Source organism: Coregonus clupeaformis, unplaced genomic scaffold (genome assembly GCF_020615455.1).
Source record: "Coregonus clupeaformis isolate EN_2021a unplaced genomic scaffold, ASM2061545v1 scaf0027, whole genome shotgun sequence".
In the NCBI taxonomy this organism is placed as follows: Eukaryota; Metazoa; Chordata; class Actinopteri; order Salmoniformes; family Salmonidae; genus Coregonus; species Coregonus clupeaformis.
In genome coordinates, this window is record NW_025533482.1 from 874,196 (window position 1) to 899,902 (window position 25,707).

The 25,707-nt window shown below is 42.9% G+C and overlaps 1 protein-coding gene across 1 annotated transcript; it reads left to right on the forward strand.

The window, feature by feature from the left end:
• The first annotated feature begins 14,111 nt into the window (after nucleotides 1–14,111).
• On the forward strand, nucleotides 14,112–15,089 carry LOC121570561 (heat shock protein Hsp-16.1/Hsp-16.11). Its single transcript, XM_041882035.2, has one exon. The coding sequence runs from the start codon at nucleotides 14,246–14,248 to the stop codon at nucleotides 14,966–14,968; it is 723 nt and encodes a 240-aa protein (XP_041737969.1). The 5' UTR covers nucleotides 14,112–14,245; the 3' UTR covers nucleotides 14,969–15,089.
• The last annotated feature ends 10,618 nt before the right edge of the window (nucleotides 15,090–25,707 follow it).

Consider the following 25,707-nt stretch of genomic DNA (forward strand, 5'->3'; position numbering starts at 1 on the left):
TGAAAATAAACGTGCGACAACATAAACCCCAAAAATATTTGTTACCACTAAACTAGTATACCTTTCACATACACAACCACATGCGTATTTACATAAACAAACACACATCCCTAGCCCACTTCTCTCTGCCTTGCATGCAATATGTGCTGAACCAAAAACCAAAGGCTTCCTCTTCCTCCCGCTGCATGGCTTTTAATTGCTGCCATTACCCATCTACAACCTACAACCTATAACCTTCACCCCCTCCTCTTACACCCCCTCACCTCCCCCGACTCCCTGTCTCCCTTTCCCAGAAGCCCCCAGCCACCACATAGAAGTGAAACACTAGATGGTTACTTCAGGGCAACGGTGACAGACTTAACACAACGTATCCAATGTGTGTGTGTGTGATGTGACTGATGGTGGTTTGGGCAGACAGTGGTATTCAGAGTGTACAGGTGTGTGTACGTGTGTGTGCGTGTGTGCGTGTGTGCGCGTGTGTGTGTGCAGACTTCAGATCATGTGAGAACAGACGGGTGTTTTTTTCATTCAGACAAAAACAACGTAAAAGAGGAGGAGTAGAACTTCTGTCTGCTAGAAACTCCTAGACAGAGGAAACACACAAGCTACACCATTAAAAGGCCATATTATCTCACTTAGTAAAGATGTAAGATTGGATGTCTCACATATGATAGAGGTATGACAGGAGTATGACGGTAGTGTACTAATAATGTAACAAGTTTAGTGTTAGAATAAATGGAAAACTGGACATAAACCTCCCACATAAATTGGTATCACAGCTACGGTACGTTCAGAAAATATTTATACCCCTTGACTTATTCCAAATGTTGTTGTGTTACAGCCTGAATTCAAAATTGATTAAGTGCAAACGACCTTATACTGGGGCGGAAATTTACATTCCAACAGGACAATGACCCTAAGAATACAGCCAAAGCAACACTGGAATGGCTTCAGAGTGGCCCAGCCAAAGCCTAGACTTGAATCCTGTTGAACATTTGTGGAAAGACTTGAAGATTGCTGTTCACCGCCACTCCCCATCTAACATAACAGAGCTTGAGAAAGTCTGCAAGGAAGAATGTGCAAAGCTGATACAGACATATCTAATATGACTCAAAGCTGTAATTGCCGCCAAAGGTGCTTCTACAAGGTATTGACTCAGGGGTGTGAATACTTATGTAAATTAGATATTTCTGTATTTCATTTGAAATAAATTAGCTAAAAAAAAGTTTTAAAAAATTAACTTCGTCATTATGGGGTATTGTACGTAGATGGGTGAGAAAAAACATATATCTAAGCAATTTTGAATTCAGGCTGTAACACAACAAAACCAATTTAATCCATTTGAAATTCAGGTTATAACACAACAAAACCAATTTAATCCATTTGAAATTCAGGCTATAACACAACAAAACCAATTTAATCCATTTGAAATTCAGGCTATAACACAACAAAACCAATTTAATCCATTTGAAATTCAGGCTATAACACAACAAAACCAATTTAATCCATTTGAAATTCAGGCTATAACACAACAAAACCAATTTAATCAATTTGAAATTCAGGCTATAACACAACAAAACCAATTTAATCCATTTGAAATTCAGGCTGTAACACAACAAAACCAATTTAATCCATTTGAAATTCAGGCTGTAACACAACCAAATGTGGAATAAGTCAAGGGGTATGAATACTTTCTGAAGGCACTGTACCTATATTACAGCAAATAATACCAAGACAGTTGACTTCCAAATTCTGAATTTAGTTTGTGTTGATTTCTGGCAATTCTCAATCAAGCATCTGTCCTGACATATTTTGAAAAAGTGCTGATAAACAGTTTCCTGCAATATACGATGTAGCAATAAACCGTGATGAAACATGTTGCAAGATAATACACATGATGTATTATGACAATTATTGTTGTAATACTGTCATGTCATCACTTCCTGAGTTCTAATGCACTTCACATAGGTTAGTGATCTCAAAGAAGCAGTTAACACAAAGAAAAGGTTTTTCAAGTGAAACACAACAAAGACATTACACTCTGAAAACATGTGGGTTGTTTGGATGACCCAACTGCTGGGTTGCAGGCATTGGGTCACTTATTTGGGTTGTTGAGATATGACTCAGCAGGTCAGATCAGAAGACTGGAGACTTGGCCAGTTCAGAAGACTGGAGACTTGGCTTAGTAGGGCGTGGCCACCACTAAGAGTACATTTCATTCCTGTTCTGTTACATTGTAAGCACATGCTAAGGTTGAACACTAACCAGGTTTCCACCCAACCTTTTTTGGCGATATTATTTTTTTTGACAGGCCTGATGGAAACAGCAAATTTGTCGGTAAACTTTCCAAATGTCAAGAAAACAAAATACATTAGACAAGGTGGGATATTTTTGTGTTCTGGTGACATGATGATCGATGCTTGGCTGCCGTTTGACAAATAAAAATAATCTCACTTTTTTGTCCATAATAATGTCATCATGTACATTTTGCAATTTTTTAACTCATTTCATGCAACTCTACTGAGTGAAAAATTTGCAGTTTTACAGCTAATTTCCTGCAATTCTACCCATTTTGCCATAGAGTGGAGGCAAATGTTTGGGCCTCACCCCGGTCAGTAAAATTGACCATACTTACTATAAGTTTAGATAGCTAGCCGCTAGACTAACTTACCAATCTACATTTTTTTTGCTGTCATGGGCTAATTGACTGACTGCTGATGCACAACCACATTTCAAAATTGCACCTTCTGTATTCTAATGCTCAACAATAAGTTGAGACCCCGACTGAGTTCCGCATCCCTGATTGTAGGCTATACCCACACTGTATCTACGAGTGCGAGGTGTTAGATCACACGTTCCAAGAACAGAGTGGACAAATCTGTCAAATATTTGTTTCGTCAAATATTTTCCCAAAGAGTGTAAGTAACCAGATTGAGAATGTTCATTTAATATGTGTCTTTGATAAATATCTGTTTTTTATTGTCTACAACTGTTGTAATTACAGTTCTTCTTAATCAATCGGATCTTGGTCTTTTGATTAGCAATGAGGGATTAATCAAGCTTGCTGGGCAGCCCGTGATGATACCAGGATGTTGAGTTATACACAAAATCTATATTTGGATCATCAGAGTCTACCTTTCACATCCGAGACTGGTTTACTTGTGCACAGTCTGTCCTATCTCTAAGATTTCTCTCTCTTCCTGTTTATTTCTGTCTGTCTCTCTTCCTCACACAAAGTACATACATACAAGCATGCACACTTGCATACAATACACTCACACATTGACCCACACATATGCACACAGGCATATGAAAGTACACACACACACACACACATACACACACGCACACACACACACACACACGCACACACACACACACACACACACACACACACACACACTGGGCTGTCTAGTGGGCCTGGATAGCAGTGATTAACCTGGGCCAGCCCACTGTAGGCCAGATTTTATCAGAGTGGGCAAGGCCTGACAGGGAGTCTGTCAACACCACGCACAATCAATACAATGCACCGATCCTACATGCTGTGTGTGTGTGTGTGCATCATGCATCTCTGCCTCTTTCTCTGTCTTTCGCCCTATGTTTCTCTGTTCCTATCTGCCCTGTTTGTTAGAGCATTGTACCTTTATCCATAGACAGAGTTCTACAGAGAGAGTTCTACAGAGAGAGTTCCACAGAGAGAGTTCCACAGAGAGAGTTCTACAGAGAGAGTTCTACAGAGAGAGTTCTACAGAGAGAGTTCTACAGAGAGAGTTCCACAGAGAGAGTTCCACAGAGAGAGTTCTACAGAGAGAGTTCTACAGAGAGAGTTCTACAGAGAGAGTTCCACAGAGAGAGTTCCACAGAGAGAGTTCTACAGAGAGAGTTCTACAGAGAGAGTTCCACAGAGAGAGTTCCACAGAGAGAGTTCTACAGAGAGAGTTCCACAGAGAGAGTTCCACAGAGAGAGTTCTACAGAGAGAGTTCTACAGAGAGAGTTCCACAGAGAGAGTTCCACAGAGAGAGTTCTACAGAGAGAGTTCCACAGAGAGAGTTCCACAGAGAGAGTTCTACAGGGAGAGTTCCACAGAGAGAGTTCTACAGAGAGAGTTCCACAGAGAGAGTTCTACAGAGAGAGTTCCACAGAGAGAGTTCCACAGAAAGAGTTCTACAGAGAGAGTTCCACAGAGAGAGTTCTACAGAGAGAGTTCTACAGAGAGAGTTCCACAGAGAGAGTTCTACAGAGAGAGTTCCACAGAGAGAGTTCTACAGAGAGAGTTCCACAGAGAGAGTTCTACAGAGAGAGTTCTACAGAGAGAGTTCCACAGAGAGAGTTCCACAGAGAGAGTTCTACAGAGAGAGTTCCACAGAGAGAGTTCCACAGAGAGAGTTCCACAGAGAGAGTTCTACAGAGAGAGTTCTACAGAGAGAGTTCTACAGAGAGAGTTCTACATAGAGAGTTCTACAGAGAGAGTTCCACAGAGAGAGTTCCACAGAGAGAGTTCTACAGAGAGAGTTCTACAGAGAGAGTTCTACAGAGAGAGTTCCACAGAGAGAGTTCTACAGAGAGAGTTCTACAGAGAGAGTTCCACAGAGAGAGTTCCACAGAGAGAGTTCTACAGAGAGAGTTCCACAGAGAGAGTTCCACAGAGAGAGTTCCACAGAGAGAGTTCTACAGAGAGAGTTCTACAGAGAGAGTTCCACAGAGAGAGTTCCACAGAGAGAGTTCTACAGAGAGGCAACATCAACAGACAGGATTGTATGAAATGAGAAGAGATAGAGTGGGAAAGAGAGAGAGCGAGACGAGGAGACAGAGAGAGGGAGAGATGACAAGCCTTTGAAACAGAGCCGATTCCCAGCCTCCATCTGGCCGTGGTAAAAAGGAAGACCCACAGTGGGAGAGAAACATGCAGATGGGTGAGGGGGATTTGAGGGAGGAGGGGAGGAGGATAGGGGAGCATCAAGTCCAAAACAATGTGATTGGAAACTGAATCGGAGAACTTTAGGAACGTGGAACAATGTCCCGCATTCTTTCCCCTGGAAGCATAAACAGACAGACGAGGGAAGACACAAGTGAGCAGAGATACACACACACACGCACAAATGTACGCACACACACACATACACTTACACATACACAAACATTTGAAGACACCACCTTCCCATCTCTCATGGCTGGTAGCTTCGGACATGAAAGGGCTTGGGGGGCTGGGAAGGGCTTGGGGTGTGTGTGTATTTTTGTTTAGTTATGCGCCCAGGGTGGGTGGGGTAGTGGGGGTGAGGGGATCACAGAAAGGAGGCGGAACAAGATTTATACGCTGCTGTCGTAAAACTCTGACCCCAAAGCTGTAAATCTGTCAATGGAGTCTAGCCAGCGCAACAGGATGCATAGAGGAAGAGACTAAGAGAAAGACAGAAAGAAAAGAGAGATGGGGAAAAAGAGAGAGAAAGAGACAGGAGGGGGACAAAGAGAGAGAGAAGGAGGGATTGAAAGGGAGAGAGAGCAAGACAGCGATTGAGAGAGGGAGAGAAAGAGAGAGAGCCCAGGTTTGGAGCATTTCAAAGGCGTCAGGCTCTTTCGGAGGAGACAGTTTACAGTCCAGCCACTGATCCGATACAGCTGGAACACCCCACCCCCCATCCACAGCCCATAACCCCCCATAAACACTCCCTGGTCCCTACTCAGTCCCCTATCCACAATCCCTACCCAGGCCCCTCTCTCCCATCTTCCCCCATTCACACTCCGTACCCACCCCCACCCATTCCCGTGTATAACCAGGCCTCCCTCGCATTTCCCCCCTATCCAAGGTACCTACCCAGGCCCCTCTCCTCTCCCATCTCCACCACATCCATAATTCCTACCCAGGCTCCTCTCTCTCCTGCTCCCTCATGCCCTGCAGTAGGAGGTGGACAACGGGATCCAAAATGAACACACATATCCTCTAGGTCTCAGTATAGCCAGGCACGTCTGGTTATGTATGGTGAGCATTTGTTTTCACTACACCAGGGCCTGAAGGGCAACTCTGCTGATATTATGGCTAGAGAGAGCCAGTTCCATTTCTGTTACAGTCAGTTTAGAAAAGGAATGAAAATGTGATTCATGTACCGATTTTTTCTTCTGAACATTTTGTATTGATTCATTAACTCCTAATAACCCTGCCTCCTATTATCTACTCATTAGAACATTAGAAAAATATAATGGATAGGGTAATATACGTTCACATTAAATTTTAGTCATTTAACAGACAATAATCAATATATTTGATAAAATAATCAATATATTTCTATATTCCATATAGGAATGGATTCGGGGCCCAACTGCAGCCCGAGTGGCATGACGTCAAAGTCAAATAGACCATGACCCTGCTCCTAGGCCTGGCTCTGGTATGTATGAGAGGTTACTCAAGGTTTCCATGGAAACTGACAGGATGTCAGGGCAGGGCGAGACAGGAAGTGGCAGAGCGAGAGAGAGAGAGAGAGAGAGAGAGAGAGAGAGAGAGAGAGAGAGAGAGAGAGAGAGAGAGAGAGAGAGAGAGAGAGAGAGAGAGAGAGAGAGAGAGAGAGTCCTGATGGTGTGAAGATGACAGAAAGAGAAGAGTGGCTCAGGGTGTAGCCAGTAGCTAAGGAAACAAGTCAGTAAACACTCACTCTCAAGGTCATATCTGAACATCTATAAAAAGTCTGAATGTTACATTTTTGTTTATTGTATAGCAATGTCAACTCAGTAAAAAAAAAGGGACACATTGAGAAAACAGTATTTTGCCAAAATGTCTGCTACTATTAGACACACATTTGAATCACAAGATGAATCAGGTTTTGTACTGTAAACATACGTTTCACAATTTTCTCCACGATCATACAGAATCGACCCAACAAACTCTTAACCTGTGTGTGGCCCAAATACAATGTACTGTTATCTTCATGTATTTACTTCCACAGAGAGCTATTCCCTCCCAATTCTAGCTAGTGCATTTTCCCCGCCTAGACACAAAGTTGGCATAGCTGCTGTGTCTTCTGAGAGGACAGGGATGTACCAGAGTGCCATAGGGTTCATCTAACATTTGCAAGGGGAACTTGTTGTGGTGAGTAGTGCTGAAGTGGTTTCAGAAAGAACAGGGAAATGAAACTATTTTTCTGCAGAACAGTATTGGCCTTTCAAGTCTCTGACACCCAAAACAACAGCAGATGAATTGAAGATATGTGCCATCACCTACATAGGGTAAATATGCCTACATGTGAGTGTGATGAAACAAAATGTCCGTCTACGCATTACAAACTTAATGACACAGACAGTTAGTTATGAATTCTGTCTCGTGGTTGGTAGTAGAGCTTGAACATTGGTTTGGCATCATGCATGAACAATTTGTAACAGCAGCATTACTAAGGCAGACGCCACATTTCATCTCCCTCCCTTCGCTTGACGCACATTCTCCTTATCGTCAAAGCCAATGAATGTATTTACATAGTCCTAAATGTCAGCTGGCTGGATTTACGGAGACTCAGATTTCCTGTAGCAGCTGCTGTCTCCAGCCCCACTAGCAACACGACAGTAATGAAATCACTCTCATTCATTTGGCTGGCTGGCTGAATGACTGGCTGGCTGGCTGGCTGGCTGCAGCGATTGGCTATTACTCAATGTGCTGGATTAAGTGGATCTTGTCTGGACATGGCTGGGCTTGTCTGGACCTGGCTGGGCTTGTCTGGACTGAGTGAAACAACGAAATATGGAGCGCCGATTAGCACTGTATTCTGCAGCCTTATTGGTTAATAGGCGCATTCGTCAGATTTCATTACAGACCAGGATGTTGCTGGTCGATCTCCTACCTATATTGCCAAACAATCAGTCACAATAGTTGTATTATGAATGTCTTATAACAGAGGTATACTATAATTGTAAGCAGTAACAAGGTCAACAAAAGCTATGAATTATTTACTTCAGGAAATTATGCCTTTCGTTTACATGACAGAATACTTTTCCCAGGGCACGATATCGGAATTTTGCAAAGGCAAGCATGAGTAATACATGCACCCACACACACAGAGACACACGCACGCACACACACACACACACACACACACACACACACACACACACACACACACACACACACACACACACACACACACACACACCAAACCTTCCTATGACTCACTGGGCTTTGCCCCTGTTGACCCTCCATCCTACGTCCACTCCCTCCATGCTCTCTCATCAGTGACACAGACACAGGAAGAGAGAAAGAGAGGTCACATCCACATGCCCCAGACCAACGCTGGCCAGCTTCCCTCCCCAGGTAGGCCCTACCCTGGCAGGGCAGAAGTAGAGTCATTAACCCTCCCTCTACTATAGCCATATAGTGCAGGCCTCTGTGTGGTCAGTAATAACTTACAGGAAATGAGAGGTGCTTTTTACCAGAAAAATGATCTGTGTGTGTTTGTGTCTACAGGGGGTGTAGTTAATGCCCCTAATATTTTCTCTTAGCCAGATGACTTGTACCATCTGTAGTAGACAGCAGCTGTTGCCAATTGAAGGGAGAGTGGGGGGCGTTGCCTGCCATCACACAGATTGTTATGGCGCTGGACAGACACCACTCAACTAATGGGCCTGTATCTACATGAACATGTACAGATGTGCCTTAGTGAGTGTGTGTATGTCCCTGTGTGTGTTCGCTCGTTCCTGCACATACATGTGAGACATGGAGGGAGAGCGATAGAGTGCCTTTGCATGCATGTGTGCAATAATTTCTAATCACGGTTTTGCGAAAACGCCAGAAATGACTGATACTGAAATGAAATCTCTCCCAATAGCTTCTGTATGACCTATGGTATACATAGAGATCATACAGATTAGAATAACAGGTTAAGTTGGAGTCAGAAGAAGTTGAACCGTGTACCCCAGGGTAAGCGGGTCAGATCAGGTGTGGTTGAGACAGACGAGACGAGGCTGACAGTAGGTTGCCACAGAGTTGCGGTGGCAGCCTTCTCACACCAACTCACTTCCTCTCGCTGCTAAGCTTCTCATGCGATGGTCTTTGTCTCACACACTCCTCTGTGTTCTCTGTGCCCTCTGTGTCTTCTGTGTTCTCTGTGTCCTCTGTGTCCTCTGTGTTCTCTGTGTCCTCTGTGTCCTCTGTGTTCTCTGTGTCCTCTGTGTCCTCTGTGTCCTCTGTGCCCTCTGTGTCCTCTGTGTTCTCTGTGTCCTCTGTGCCCTCTGTGTCCTCTGTGTCCTCTTTACTCTCTGTGTTCTCTGTGTTCTCTGTGTCCTCTGTGTCCTCTGTGTCCTCTGTGTTCTCTGTGTCCTCTGTGTCCTCTGTGTTCTCTGTGTCCTCTGTGTCCTCTGTGTCCTCTGTGTCCTCTGTATTCTCTGTGTCCTCTGTGTCCTCTGTGTCCTCTGTATTCTCTGTGTCCTCTGTGTCCTCTGTGTTCTCTGTGTCCTCTGTGTCCTATGTGTCCTCTGTGTCCTCTGTGACCTCTGTGTTCTCTGTGTTCTCTGTGTCCTCTGTGTCTTCTGTGATAGTTTTTCTTATTTCATTTCTCCTAGTTTTTCTAGTTTCTGTGTTGTTCTTCTCCTCTTTTCCCTGTTAGGTTATCTTGTCTGTATGCCGTTCTTATACACTCTCCAAACAGTATATCAATCCAATACTGCAGGCCTATAGGAGTTCAATAAACCATGCATACGTCATTTGGACTTCTGCTTATGTTAAGACGTACTTAAGACCAGGCAAGAGATAAACTGTACTCTCCCGCCCAGGTGGAATGACCAGTTGTTTTTGGATTCTCTCTCTCTCTCTCTCTCTCTCTCTCTCTCTCTCTCTCTCTCTCTCTCTCTCTCTCTCTCTCTCTCTCTTCCTCCCCCTCTCCTTCCCTCTCTCTCCTTCCCTCTCTCTCCTTCCCTCTCTCCCGCCACTCCATTTCGCCCTCTCCCTCCCTCTCACCTTCCCTCCCTCTGTCCATGCTCTGGTTTTCACGAGACCCTCCCGTGGTTCCCAGAGGAGGAGTTGCAGGGCTTTCTGGGAGAGAGAGCTGTCAGATTAATAGATTTCCTTTTTCCTCTCTGTGATGCCAGAGGGCCAGAAAGCCCCTCCCTGCTGGGGACTCACTGCTGCTAAAAGCAACGTTTTTGTGTTTCGAAGGGGAAAGTGGTTGGGAGGAGGGTGTGTGCGTGTGTTGGGGGGGTGGGGGTTGCTTGTTTGAGTGTGTTTGTGGGGGGTTGCGTGTGTGTGTGTGTTTGCGTGCGTGCGAGTGTGGCATGCAACACACCCCATTGCCCTGTTCCCCTCTGTGTGTCTTAGCTTGTTTTCATTAGTCCTAACAGTCATGGAGTAGGAACACTAAACACATACAGTATATGCCTCATGACTTTGCTCTCCATGCCATTAAACCTGTGGCTATGTATCTGGTATATTGGTGAGTCTAAGAACTTAATAAACAGTGCCACCTACCAACCAATACGTGTCCTGCAGCTGCGAGTGTAACAGGTCAAAGAATTACAGATTTTTGCAACCGTTCATTTTCTATTTTTTATTTTATTTTGTGAGTTGATTTCACCAAAATATTGTATTGTTCAGCATTTCGTGTAGTCTACAGATATTGGGAGAGTTAGTTGTGTAAGTGCGCCCTCTAGAGTTGGTTTGGTTATATGCGGAGGGAGGTCATGCTTTTCTCAGTCTGCATTGTACTCGGCTGGGAAAGGTATGTGTTCACTTCGGCGTGATATAAACTTGATATACCTGTTAAAACTAAAACGTTTCAGTGCACATAGTAACTTGTATGTATATTATATGATGAGTGTACGTACATTTAATCAAGCTGTGTCGTGAATTTAGCCATTTTTGAGAGTTGAGAAATTGCTAACTTAGCTAACCTCGTGTTCTGTTTAGCTGTAAGTTAGCAATCATCATTCTATCCTCTTGTATGAAGCTCACGTTGTTCTTTTTATGTTAGGCGGATTCTGGTCGAGGGTAGAGTTTTGAACATTTTCTCTCTTTGATGTTGAACAGGTATGTATTCCCTATATCAGGTTAAAAATGTGTTCATTTAAAATGTTTTAATGTATTGATTAGTGTTTAATGGCACTGAAAAGCTCAAATGTGAAGGATTACATGTTGCTTCGTGCATATTACTGTATGTATTACCTATTTGAAAGATGGTTTATGTCATGTTGCACAGTATTAATATAAAGGCTAAAAGCTCAGAGTTTTTGGCAGAGATAACATGAATATGACACATACATAAGATATACACCAGATGCAATGTTTATTTTCCAATGATGTTGTATTTTATTCCTTGTATTTTTGAATGTGATTATATTGAGTCTGCATTGTACTCGGCTGGGAAAGGCGGATTCTGGTCGAGGGTAGAGTTTTGAACATTTTCTCTCTTTGATGTTGAACAGATTGAGAGAGTTGTACACAATAAAGTGCCTTCAAGTACGCCAGTGTCTTGTCTTCAGTGCACCGGAACACAACGCAGTAGTCGGCAACGAGCAGACCGCGCCGGCTACACGAGGAAGTTGCTTTAATTGAATGAAATGGCTCAGGGCTGACCTCTAGTGTTCTTATTGAAGTCACCATGCAGATTCTCTCTAATAAAAGATCCTTCATGATTCATGACAGCTGAGTCCGAAATATTAAACAGTCTAAACTGTGCTTATGACCGACTACTTTTAACTAAGCCTATGAAAAGCTCCTTTATTCAATAAGCTCTTCTGTATAACGATTTTAATGATACCTTTTCGTCTTTATTTGGTCATGGGGTTCCACATACACTGAGTGTACAAAACATTAGGAACACCTTCCTAATATTGAGTTGCACCCCCTTTTGCCATCAGAACAGCCTCAATTTGTCGGCGCATGGACTCTACAAGTTGTCGAAAGTGTTCCACAGGGATGCTGGCCCATGTTGACTCCAATGCTGCCCACAGTTGTGTCAAGTTGGCTGGATGTCCTTTGGGCGGTGGACCATTCTTGATACACATGGGAAACTGTTGAAAAAACCCAGCAGCGTTGCAGTTCTTGACACACTGAAAGCGGTGCACCTGGTACCTACTACCATACCCCGTTCAAAAGCACTTAAATCTTTTGTCTTGCCCATTCACCCTCTGAACGGCACATACACAATCCATGTTTCAATTGTCTCATAGCTTTAAGGGATCATAGCTTTCACCTGGATGGACCTGGTCAGTCTATGTCCTAATGTTTTGTACACTCAGTGTATATTTTAAGCCCCAACTCTGAGGCTTCGTCATCACCCAGTGGATAAAGTTAGCATAGATAAAGTGGGGCATTGGTATGTGGGGTCTTTACTGCCAACCAAACAGCACCAAGTGTCTTTTTATGGCTTAGCGTAACAGCACCTTATCAACTTATCACCAAGACCTTGTTTAGCTGAATCAGGTAGTGCTGGGCTGAGACAAAAGCCTGCGCACACTGTGGCCCTCCAGAACCAGGAGTTAATAACACTGTATTGAGCAGCACTTCTATATTCAATAACTACGGTAAGACTAAGGCAGTCTCCTTGAAGAAATCACTTAAGTGACATTGCTGAATTGAGGAAAGCTTCAATTTGACCTATTTTAACTAAGATCATTGATAGACCAGCATCCAATCAGCATCCAATCAATATCCCGGGCAGCAGTTGTGGGTCTTTAACTTACAGTCTCAATGCTAGAAGTTTAAGGGGTTGTAATATGACTCTTGCTGAGTTCCTCAGCTATAAATACTCTCTCCTCTCCTCCCTCTTTATAACTATAACTGAGTGTCTCTAGGCCCCATGAATCTCCTGACATACAGTGGGGGAAAAAAGTATTTAGTCAGCCACCAATTGTGCAAGTTCTCCCACTTAAAGATGAGAGAGGCTGTTTTCGTTATCAAAGATTCAATCAGTCCTGTATTAGTCATGTCTGATGCTGTAACACATCGTCCGTGCTCTTTGGCCCAATAGGTTACATACAGTGGGGGGGAAAAGTACCAATTGTGCAAGTTCTCCCACTTAAAAAGATGAGAGAGGCCTGTAATTTTCATCATAGGTACACGTCAACTATGACAGACAAAATGAGAAAAAAATTCCAGAAAATCACATTGTAGGATTTTTTATGAATTTATTTGCAAATTATGGTGGAAAATAAGTATTTGGTCACCTACAAACAAGCAAGATTTCTGGCTCTCACAGAAGTTGAGCTGAGGGTTGAGGTGAATTTGTATGAAGCTGTTTCACTTAGTATAGAATCACTATCTGTGATCCTTAAATATCTGTAATTAGAGCTAATTAGGGTGTTTTTGTGACTGTGAATGGTAGCAACATTAGAGGGTGATATTTGCAGTGTACAAATAAATAATAGCCTAATTATAGGTTTTAGAGTATAGCCTGTTTCAGACTGTGAATGGTAATAACATTTCATCAATTTACTTTTCCTCATGGGGTCAGCATTTATAATATCAGGCAGTTGTCTAAAATAGATCTCAGTCTGTGCTAATGTGCCAACAATATTCAAACTGACTAACTTCCTTAGACTTCTGTTAGTCAGCGATGCATCATGCATGTCTCTTCTCTGCTTACAGACATACCTGGTGCATTACCTCATTGAACCCATCCTGAACTATGAGGATAGCCCCCAAGTACATGTGTCCCACATAGCCACAACACTTGGCTAGTTGTGGGATCACATCAGCTAACCACGGGGGTGTCTAGCCATCTGTAGCCTTCACTTCCAGTATGTCACCCCAGCCTAGCCAGGACCCCCAAATAGACAGGGGTGGGGCTCCAAACACATGTATGACACACCAGGGACAATATTAGCCCGTTGATCTCATCCAACAGCCGTGACTCAGGATAGAGGGTGGAGGGTGGTAAGGTGACCCTTAGCTGTGGTACGACCAACCCGGCGCTGTGACCAATGAACCAATGACAAACACATAGGGGGGAAATAGAAGTGTCTGCCCGTAAAACCGTAAACAGCTTGTGGCCATAAGCTCAGTTTAGCCCACTGACTCGTCGCAGGGCATTCTTGCCCCGTACCACTTACTGCCGCCTTCCCCCGTCCTTCTTTACTGAGCTCATGTGTTGTAAATAGGGAAACAAGGGGGAGGGTTATAGGGAGAGAGGGAGTATATAAGCCTGAGAGGTGCTGCCACAAGTTCAAAAACACTTGAGGAAGTAGCTCACCAACCAAGAGATCCTCACAGCAAGAGATCCAAGGAACTCACACTCTTCTTCTAAGCAGACCGGAAAGGAAAACAGAAAAAATAACAACATGACTCAGTCCGCCGCCCCAGCAATCAAGAGCATCTTTGGAAACGACCCTTTCTTCAGTCAGGAGAGGATGGTCTTCCCCCCCATGCACCACCAGGCCCTCTCCGGCATCCAGGAGGACTTCTTTCAGAGGAGGTCAAACCTGGCCAGTGATCTCCTCAAGGAGCTCCACGATGGGTTCCCCAGTATGCACCAGCTGCACGAGAGGGCCCACCTCCGAATGGGCTCCCCATTCCTGGAAAGGAGGATCACAGGAGTTCCAGCAGCAGCACAGAGCCAGGGCCTCAGCACGGAGGTGGCTGAGACAGGCCGGAGCCACAGCCCCCTGGCCCTGAGCCTAAACGCCCAGGGCTTCAACCCAGAAGACATCACAGTCAAGCTGGACGGACGGAGGCTAGCCGTGGTGGCCATGAAACAGGCCAAAGCAGAAGAGGCTAAATCCACCTCCTCTGCCACCTCTTCCTGCTCCTTCTCCTCCTCCTCGTCCCAACAGAAAGGCTTTGTCCAGAAGATTGACCTGCCTGCCCACCTTGACCTGACAGCCTTGACCTGCTCTCTAGGAGAAGATGGACAGCTGAGGATCGAAGCCCCCACAGCTGCCTCCCAGCTGGAAGCCCCTACAGAGGAGCAGGAGGTCCCCCTCTGCTTCAGAACCTCCCTGGACGTACCCATCACCAAGAGCAACATGGAAGAGTCCATAACAGTGAAGACCTCAAAACCTTGAATTACATAGACTGTCTGAATATTTTTGTAATTATCAATCCAGTGGACTACATTGTGGAAAACGATTTATAATATGCCTATTTGAATAAATATTATTTAATAAAGACAATCTGATATTGAAATGATGGTTGCTAGATTTGTGGTTTGTGTGGATGACAGTTGGGTTTTAAAATAGATAACTAGAAATAAGTGGTGGGTGTCCTGTCATTACTAGCATACTGTACATTTCAAACAGTCATGTGAACTGAATACTTTTACAGTCCGAAAAACACATGCAACCTTGCACTCTGCACCTCAAAACATATTTCTCTCACTGACATCTGGATTAGGAGACAGAAAACAGCACAAGGGCTTTGGACAAAGACATTGTTGCTTGTCACATTGGTTGTTCTCTTCTATCTGTATTGAAATCAGGGACGTAGGCAGGCTTGGTACATTTACTCTTATCCGGAGCGACTTACATGAGCAATTAGGAATAAGTGCCTTGGTCAAGGGCACATCGACAGATTTTTCACCTAGTTGGCTCGGGGATTAGAACCAGAGACCTTTGGGTTACTGGCACAACGCTCTTACCCACTAAGCTACCTGCCGCCCTGTAGCAGGCACAGGCCCACCCACTGGGAAACCACCCTATCAGATTGAGCAAAAACAAAACAAAAATGATTTCCTCCATGTTGCAGTATGAAGCACTCACCAACCTGAAGCTTGACCAAATGCTTAAAATACAAACTAACACTCTAATTATAATTGAAACACTCCAAATAAATAATAATAATATGCCATTTAGCAGACGCTTTCATCCAAAGTGACTTACATACATTTTTACGTATGGGCGGTAATGGGGATCGAACCCACTACCCTGGCGTTACAAGCGCCATGCTTTACCAATTGAGCTACAGAGGACCATATAAAGTAAGTGATTATGTTGTACTTGCTACTCTACACACTAAAAACAAATGGTTCTATATAGCGCCAAATAAGGGTTATTTGGCTTTTAACCATAGCGGGTCCCTTTTTGGGCCTGTATAGAACCTTTCTTTGAAAGTTCTATAAAGAACCACACGCATAAGGTTCTAAATGGTACCTGTATGGTGCTATAAAGTATCCTTTCCTAAGGTTTTATAAAAACCATTCATAAAAGGTTCTATATAGCACCAAAAATGGGTTCCACTATGGTTACAACCCTTTTTGGGGCTATATAGAAACCTTTTATGGTTCTTTATGGAACCTTTATGGAGAAAGGTTCCATAAAGAACCTTCCTCAATCTCAAATGTTCTTTGTAGATCCTTTTGAAGAAGCATACAGGGTTTCTTATTCTGGTTAGCCATATGATATTGTTAAAATTCCTTATGCGTTATTATTGTGTTAATTGACAAGTTGAATCAGGTGTGCTAGCCCTGCAAAAGCTGGGGATCCCTGACGAGAAAATTGAGAACCACTGATTTAGTCAACGGTTCTCAATTGACACAAGGCCATATGTGAGTCTTTCACAAAACACTGTCACTGGCCATAGTCATATATAACACATATATAACACAACAGATTAGATAAACTGGAATGACGCTCTCACTTGCACAAAAAGAGCTGTAAGCAAACCACACCCCAAAATATTCAAATGAGCAGCCACCCCTACATTTTAATTATAACTAAAAGAGCCAAGAACCCTTTTGTGAACTGCAAAGAACCATTTGAAGGTTCTTTGAGAACTATAGGGTTCTTTGAGTCATTATGGTTCCACATAGAACCATCACCTTCCCAAAGAACCCTTGAGGAATCCTCCTTTCTCGGTGTGTTCCCTCTACAAACACTACCTCTTCATTGTCAGATGATGGCGCCAGTACCCTATAATAAGGAATTCCCCATTACAGCTGCTGTATGTGTAATTCAATCAGTTATACTCTTCCAAACCATCTATTATTATGTTGAAGTAATGGTTTGCTTCATATTTTCTGTTTAATAAATTATTTGCAACATTTGATTTGATCGTATCAGTTCTTATAGGACCTGCATACTGTTTACTGGTAAACTACCAGGGATGTAGCTCAGTTGGTAGAGCATGGTGTTTTCAGCGCCAGGGTTGTGGGTTTGATTCCCACAGGGGGCCAGTATGACAATACATTTTAAAAATTATGCACTCACTAACTGTAAGTCCCTCTGGATAAGAGCGTCTACTAAAGTGTAAATGGAAAGACCATAGAAGTCTGTATAGATCCATGTTAACCTCTGGTAATGGTAAAAAACGAAGGGAGTGCTCTGAGCATGAATGCAAGCAGTAATTTGATCCATGCGGTGTAAGAGGCCTCTTTACCCTTTTTGTGTATCACACCTATAATCTTTTATTTCTTTATTTTTTATTTAACCTTTATTTATCCAGGTTAGTCTCATTGAGATAAAATGTATTTTTCAAGAAAGACCTGGTCTAAATCTAGCTAATCTAGTTAGATTTGCATACACCACAATTAATTTGCATACACCACAATTCAATTCACTCTTTGTGTACACCACAATTCACTCTTTGTGTATACCACAATTCACTGTTTGTGTACACCACAATTCACAAGACACACTGAACCTGGCCTAGATTTATATCAGTCTGGTTGTTAATGGTTGTACAATGTGAACTACAAGAGAGCAGGGAGTCAAGTCACGTAAGTTGTAGCAAGTTATAGTAGACCACTAATCATGGATACGTCCTATACAGCCACTGAAACAAATTTTAACCCAACCCAAACTCGTGGGCAACTTTTCAATACTAACACACAACTGTTCACAACAGCACCTTCTCCCCTGACCCAAAAATAAAGACAACATTCAGTGCTAATGCTCACTTTACGGTCCCAGAATCCCCAGGCTCCTTGAATCCCTTTTCGAATCACCTCTAGAATCCCTTCTAGAATCCCTTTAAGGCTGATGACGAAGAATCTCCCAGAGACCAAGGGGTCAGAGAGGGTGAGACGCCAAACAGAAAACATCATCTTAAGTCTCTACACTTGGGGAACTCAACACCAAGGAAAGGGGAAGAATAAAGAGCTTTAAATGCTACCATTACACCCAACTCCCTGAAGGGGCCTAAATTAGTATCTGTAAAGGTTCCTCTGACATTTGCTACCTGAGAGACACTATTTGTTGTCGCGCCATAACAGGGACAAAACACAGCAGTTAATATTTGATGAGTTCTGCCCGGGGCAACGGGATAGACTCTAGGAAGAGAAGAAGAAAGGAAACTACTTAAATCTTTGGCCTTATTTAAATGTCACCAAAATCAAAGATTTACATAATGAGAGCTAGCTGACCCTTTCCAATATGTAAAGGCTCCACTCCAATTTAAAACTGGCATATTGTTATAGGTGAAAGAGGTGGTATGTTAAGAAAGACATACACTAGTCAAGTGGCACAACTCAGGAGATCTGTTTTTTTTGTTTTTCACAAATGAATAGCTTTCATTGATTTTCAATGTGTTTCCATTGTTTTTTCTATCTCTGCCTTGCTTCTACCCAGGGATCATCTCATGTTAGATAGAGCACTTTCACAATGTTTTGGGGACACGAATAAAGGGTTCGCTGTCAATCCAAGTTGATAATCATCACCTGGAGGGTGGTACCAAAAATCTCAGGGACCCCGTTTCTCCCCAGTAAATATTGAACCTTGTACGACAACCTAAACCTAATGACACGGTCCACAGCCTGCCTGGCAGCTTGTATCATCTGGAAGAATATGTGGACAGCTTCATGTGTTGCTCTAAACTAGTTTCTGACTGGTATTGATTTTCAGCCCTGATGAGGTACAGAGAGAGCTGCTGCCACATCATCACCATCCCAAAGTTTCAGTCAGTGTTGCTACCATAAACTGAACCCCCAACTCTCTCTTTCTTTCTCTCTGAGAATAGTGTGGGTTGTTTTCATTATCTTCCACTATTCTACCCACAGCCTCATAACTACAGATCAATGTGCTGTAGATCCGTGATCGTCAATATTGTTTCTCATTGATGTTCAGTGGAGTAAGACTAAATGATCTTGCCCTTGTTATAAGGGCCCAGAGTTTTCCTGGCCAAGTCACATGAAAAACAGGAAAAACTCCCTGTCTTATACCTATAAACTAGATGAGCTTCACAAGGCTTTTAGATCTTCCTGACACAGTCTACAACCACCTTATAGATATGAACAAGATCCTACAAGATGGATACCTCACCATGACTGTCCATAATGTTGTGGAATCATCTGTGGCGCCTGAGGTGGATGACCAGGCGGACAGACAGAGAATAATGTTATGCCTCATACTCATCTGTGTAATCTGCCCTGAATGATGTGTTCTATCAGGACACAGGCATTTGGTCTTTGCTCCTGGTCTTGGGTTTGCTAGCTGGATAGTGAAGCCATGAAGATAATGGTCTGGGAAGAGCTTTCAGAGGCTCAGTAATCTCTCTTGGACATATTCAGCGTGTAAACCGAAGAATCTCTAGGGACGGGATGGAATGTGTAGGATAACATGCAGCAGTAGTTCCGGTGTTTGGTAGTAGCATCAGTAGTTCCTGTTGCAGCGGTACAGTGGAGGCTTCGCACACCAGAACTCCCAATTTCTAACACGTATGGACCCAGAACTAGGTCAAGGCTGTCACTAGGTCAAGGCTGTCACTAGGTCAAGGCTGTCACTAGGTCAAGGCTGTCACTAGGTCAAGGCTGTCACTAGGTCAAGGCTGTCACTAGGTCAAGGCTGTCACTCAGCTGACCAAATTATGCAAGTTCTGGGTTAACTGAGATTAGATGCTCAGTGGTGTTGGTCAAGTGTGATTATCTTGCACTAATCTGACAGTATTATGAAAACACAGATATCCCTTTTATAGGTGTAGGACCTTTAAAAGGGGATACTGATGATGTAATCATGTCAACAGAAAGCATCTTCCAGAATTTAATTGGATTCTAAGATTTAGAGGGTTCTATTCTATTGTTTGTCTTGATCTTCCAGAAATCTTCTCATCTCCACCAGGTAGGGTACCTAATTTGGAGAGCGCAATGGGAAAACGTTATTGCCACCATCAGCTACTGCAGACCTGTGTAATATTAAATAATGTTGCTATTGGGCGTTTATGAGATGGTGGTATGACAAGGTCTGGAGCGCAACTCCCCGGGAGGTCCTGGATGTCATAGAGACGACAGCATGAAATGTGGTCTGCCGTGTCAAACCCAATGAGCTTCGCCATGGTGACAAATATGAACTGGTGATAAAGATGGATTCCGATGGCGTCTCGGTATGGCCAGGGCCAAGGCAGGGGGTCGAAGGCTGATTTGATTTGTCAGGCCATCTAGCCGATACAGGGGCGAGAGCAGGCAAGCGTTTAGCAGGGTCTCCAGTCCCTTACCTGGAGCTCACGGCACATTAGTGATGTTGGTGATAACGCAGCCGCAGGTTGCAGACGCTGTGGCGTACTAAACTGAGCAGATAGACATGTGTGTGTTCCTGTGGGATTTTGAGGCTGCAGCATGTGACTCACGGGTTTAAAAAGATTTCCGCTTTGACAAATCTTGAAACATTCATGGGGCCGGTGGCTATTACTGGTATGTAAGATAATAAATAACTATAAGCAGGTACTCTCACGCAAATCATAAAAAGGACAAACTAAGGAGGCAGATATGTAATATATATATATATATATATATACAGTACCAGTCAAACATTTGGACACACCTACTCATTCCAGGGTTTTTCTTTATTTTTACTATTTTCTACATTGTAGAATAATAGTGAAGACATCAAAACTAGGAAATAACACATATAGAATCATGTAGTAACCCAAAAAGTGTTAAACAAATCAAAATATATTTTATATTTGAGATTCTTCAAATAGCCACCCTTTGCCTTGATGACAGCTTTGCACCCGCTTGGCTTTCTCTTAACCAGCTTCATGAGGTAGTCACCTGGAATGCCTTTCAATTAACAGGTATGCCTTCTTAAAAGTTAATTTGTGGAATTTCTTTCCTTCTTAATGCGTTTGAGCCAATCAGTTGTGTTGTGACAAGGTAGGGTGGGTATACAGAAGATAGTCCTATTTGGTAAAAGACCAGGTCCATATTATGGCAAGAACAGCTCAAATAAGCAAAGAGAAACGACAGTCCATCATTACTTTAAGACATAAAGGTCAGTCAATACGGAACATTTCAGATGATCTCCGCATGTGTATTTCCCACCGTAAAGCATGGAGGAGGAGGTGTTATGGTGTGGGGGTGTGTTGCCGCTGACACTGTCTGTGATTTATTTAGAATTCAAGGCACACTTAACCAGCATGGCTACCACAGCATTCTGCAGTGATACGCCATCCCATCTGGTTTGGGTTTAGTGGGACTATCATTTGTTTTTCAACAGGACAATGACCCAACACACCTCCAGGCTGTGTAAGGGCTATTTTACCAAGAAGGAGAGTGATGGAGTGCTGCATCAGATGACCTGGACTCCACAATCCCCCGACCTCAACCCAATGGTTTGGGATGAGTCGGACCGCAGTGTGAAGGAAAAGCAGCCAACAAGTGCTCAGCATATGTGGGAACTCCTTCAAGACTATTGGAAAAGCATTTCAGGTGAAGCTGGTTGAGATAATGCCAAGAGTGTGCAAAGCTGTCATCAAGGCAAAGGGTGGCTATTTGAGGAATCTCAAATATGAAATATATTTTGATTTGTTTAGCACGTTTTTGGTTACTACATGATTCCATATGTGTTAATTCATAGTTTTGATGTCTTCATTATTATTCTACAATGTAGCCATCAAAACTATAATGTTTTGGGGACTCTCACGAACACAAATGTCACAGGACTCGTCTGAAGGTAACCCATACAAACTAATGAAGTATGGAGGTAGTTTTGTGCCAACAAAAAGAAGGGGATAAATATGTAAAATATATATATATATATATATATTTCCTGAGCTTTCTTATATCTCCTAGATATAGGACAGACACTTCAAAACCTTATTCCTTATTTTGATTTTTGGACTGACTTTTTGGCCATTTATGAATGTGTTATTCAATGTGTTTCTATGGGCTATAGTAGTAAAGGCCAAATTCAATATTCCATCCCCCAAAAAATGTATATACTTTTTTTTTATATCTAAATGGGTCCTACAATTCTAAATCAAATAGCTAAATGATCCATGGTATGAGCATCTTAAAACATTTCCATATATTAGCAAAGTACCCCTCCCCCCAGTTTAGTTCAGCGGCTCTGTAAAGAAAAATGCATAACACGTGAGTCATATCAAAATTCGCAGCTCTTTATGAGCTATTGAAAGGATCCAAAAACGACAATTAAATTCATACAGTTACAGTCAACACAAGTCAACACAAGTTTAATCAGTCTTCAAGTCTCTGAGGGCGCCTGTATGGAGCTCCGTGGGAATGTCCCGCCCCGGAGAAAGCCACTGGCGAAGGTGTGCTGACTCCTGTGATGTGTAAACATATGGCCATACATTCGGACAGTGCCATAAATCATGATCGAATCATCAGGCTGTGCCTTACTGCCGACAAGTCGCCGACGTGTCTTCATCACTACCTTCATCATCAGTCACCCACATGCTTGTTTGGGTTATTAAATGCCGCTAGTGTTTCCAGCCCCTCTCTGGGCCGACCATGTTGTGTCTGAGACAAACTGCTGCAATAACAGTGGTGGCCATTTTGCTTGTGGCTTGTTGATGCTCTTGGCTGTGAGCCTCTTGGTCAGTTTTGAATAAAAACTAAATGAGGACATCGGTCACTTTTTAATAGGCCTAGCTGTATTTCTACCATTATTTGATAGATGTTTCAAATAAGAACAATAGAATTTCATGCGACAAGACAGGCTTGTTAAACACTAGAAGCTAGCTTTTAACAAGGAATATAAATAGGCCTAGCTATTTAGCTAGCTACCTGTTTAGGAATACATCTTTGATATTGTTTTGTTTACCTTACCTAGACATTACTACAGTACAATGTCAACCTACAAGGAAAACAATCCCTTTTTTATTTAGTACATGGTCAACCTACAAGGAAAATTATCCCTATTTTATCACTAAGAAACTGGTGAAGGAGAAAACTACGAGAAAACACAAGATTAGGAGAAAAATAGCACGGATGACAATATGACTAGAAAAAAAAGTCTGTATGAAAAATGTAATTATACATTGTGGAGTGAACCACTGAAAGCACTGGATCTAAATCCTGATTTGTGTGCATATCCATATCCTGTCTGTTAAAAAAGATTATACCTTGAGGATACCAGTATTGTATATGTCTCAATAATATGTGGTATGTTCCTTCCTCACTGCTCAACTGACCTCACCCTCCTTCTCTTTGTCCTAAGGTAAAGAGACAACAGGTGCTTCATTCCAAAGGATGGATCAATGGTTGAAGTGAGCTTTGTTGATCCTACCCGAAGCTCCCGTCTTTCCAACCTCCTCCTAGCACTGACAAAATTGATGAAATGTAGGAGGATGATAAAAATGTATGTCCTGGGTATGTATGTATGCCCGGTGGTCAACCCCCTCCTTTCACGCCTCGCCCCCTCAACATGGAACTCCTGGTAAGCCCCTGAAGAGCCAATACACACCTGTGGATTTCCAGTAATGTTTCACTTGTATTGTGTATCCTAAAAGCTACGTAAAGCTACGTAAAGCTGTCATAAACATGATAAGTCACCTGTCATAATAACAAAGTACAGCTGACAGAAGAAAAAAAAATCACAAACTATACGGTCCTTCGTGACACATGCAATGATTACAAAGTGGCCATTGGGCAAACCCCCTTTCTCTGCTTCCTTCAACTCCAAACAATTCCTCTGATTAGAGGAAATTGCCAGCCATTAATATCAAATAAAATAAAATAAAATTGTATTGGCCACATGCGCCGAATACAACAGGTGCAGACATTACAGTGAAATGCTTACTTACAGCCCTTAACCAACAGTGCATTTATTTTTTATAAAAAAAGTAAAATAAAACAACAACAAAAAAGTGTTGAGAAAAAAAGAGCAGAAGTCAAATAAAATAACAGTAGGGAGGCTATATATACAGGGGGGTACCGGTGCAGAGTCAATGTGCGGGAGCACCGGCTAGTTGAGGTAGTTGAAGTAATATGTACATGTGGGTAGAGTTAAAGTGACTATGCATAAATAATTAACAGAGTAGCAGCAGCGTAAAAAGATGGGGTGGGGGGGCAGTGCAAATAGTCCAGGTAGCCATTTGATTAGCTGTTCAGGAGTCTTATGGCTTGGGGGTAGAAGCTGTTGAGAAGTATTTTGGACCTAGACTTGGCACTCCGGTACCACTTGCCGTGCGGTAGCAGAGAGAACAGTCTATGACTAGGGTGGCTGGAGTCTTTGACAATTTTGAGGGCCTTCCTCTGACACCGCCTGGTATAGAGGTCCTGGATGGCAGGAAAATTGGCCCCAGTGATGTACTGGGCTGTACGCACTACCCTCTGTAGTGCCTTGCGGTCGGAGGCCAAGCAGTTGCCATACCAGGCGGTGATGCAACCAGTCAGGATGCTCTCGATGGTGCAGCTGTAGAATTTTTTGAGGATCTGAGGACCCATGCCGAATCTTTTCAGTCTCCTGAGGGGGAATAGGCTTTGTCGTGCCCTCTTCACGAATGTCTTTGTGTGTTTGGACCATGATAGTTCGTTGGTGATGTGGACACCAAGGAACTTGAAGCTCTCAACCTGTTCCACTACTAATATTACCTTGTTACAATAACACTTTTAATTTAGCTGACGTCACGTTTATGAGACATTTGCAACCCATGAGCAAATAAAGTATATATTCCTATCCTAATCATGAAAAATTGTCACTGCATGAATGAATTTGAAATCATGAAGAAATGATATGTATTGTTTAGGTATGAATGGTGTTATTCATTGGCATGATGTGATTGCAGTTTTCTTATTGTCTCCTTTCTTTCACTGCTGTCCATGTAGCCATCTTGGTCTGCTAGCGGAATCCCTTGTGGATTCATATCACATCACTGAGTCCCTGCTCTAAACCAAACAGACTAAACTCTTGGTTGAGCGAAATGGCCTACTGATGTAATACATATATATGCAGATATACTGTATATACCTTTACTGATAGTGATAACTGTCTCATATGACTGGCTTTAGGCTTTGAATCAGAAACAGATGGGCATAACAGGTGTGAATACAATTAATGTATTAGGGATATTGTAATGTCATTTTGATATGACATATGGGAATATACACTGAATGTACAAAACATTAAGAACACCTTTCTAATATTGAGTTGCACCCCTCCCCCCTTTTGTCCTGAGAACAGCCTCAATTCATCAGGGCATGGACTCTACAAGGTGTCGAAAGCGTTCCACAGGGATGCTGGCCCATGTTGACTCCAATGCTTCCCACGGTTGTGTCAAGTTGGCTGGATGTCCTTTTGGTGGTGGACCATTCTTGATACACACGGAAATGGTTGAGCGTGAAAAACCCAGCAGTGTTGCAGTTCTTGACAAAAACCGGTGCACCTGGCACCTACTACCATACCCCATTCAAAGGCACTGAATATTTTGTCTTGCCCATTCACCCTCTGAATGGCACACACACAATCAATGTCTCTGTTGTCTCAAGGCTTGAATTCTTATTTAACCTGTCTTCTTGTCACGGTTTCGGCCGAGGCTGCTCCTCCTCCTGGTTCGGGCAGGCTTCGGCGGTCGTCGTCCCCAGAGTACTAGCTGCCACCGATCTATGTTTCATGTTCGTTTGGTTTGGTCTTAA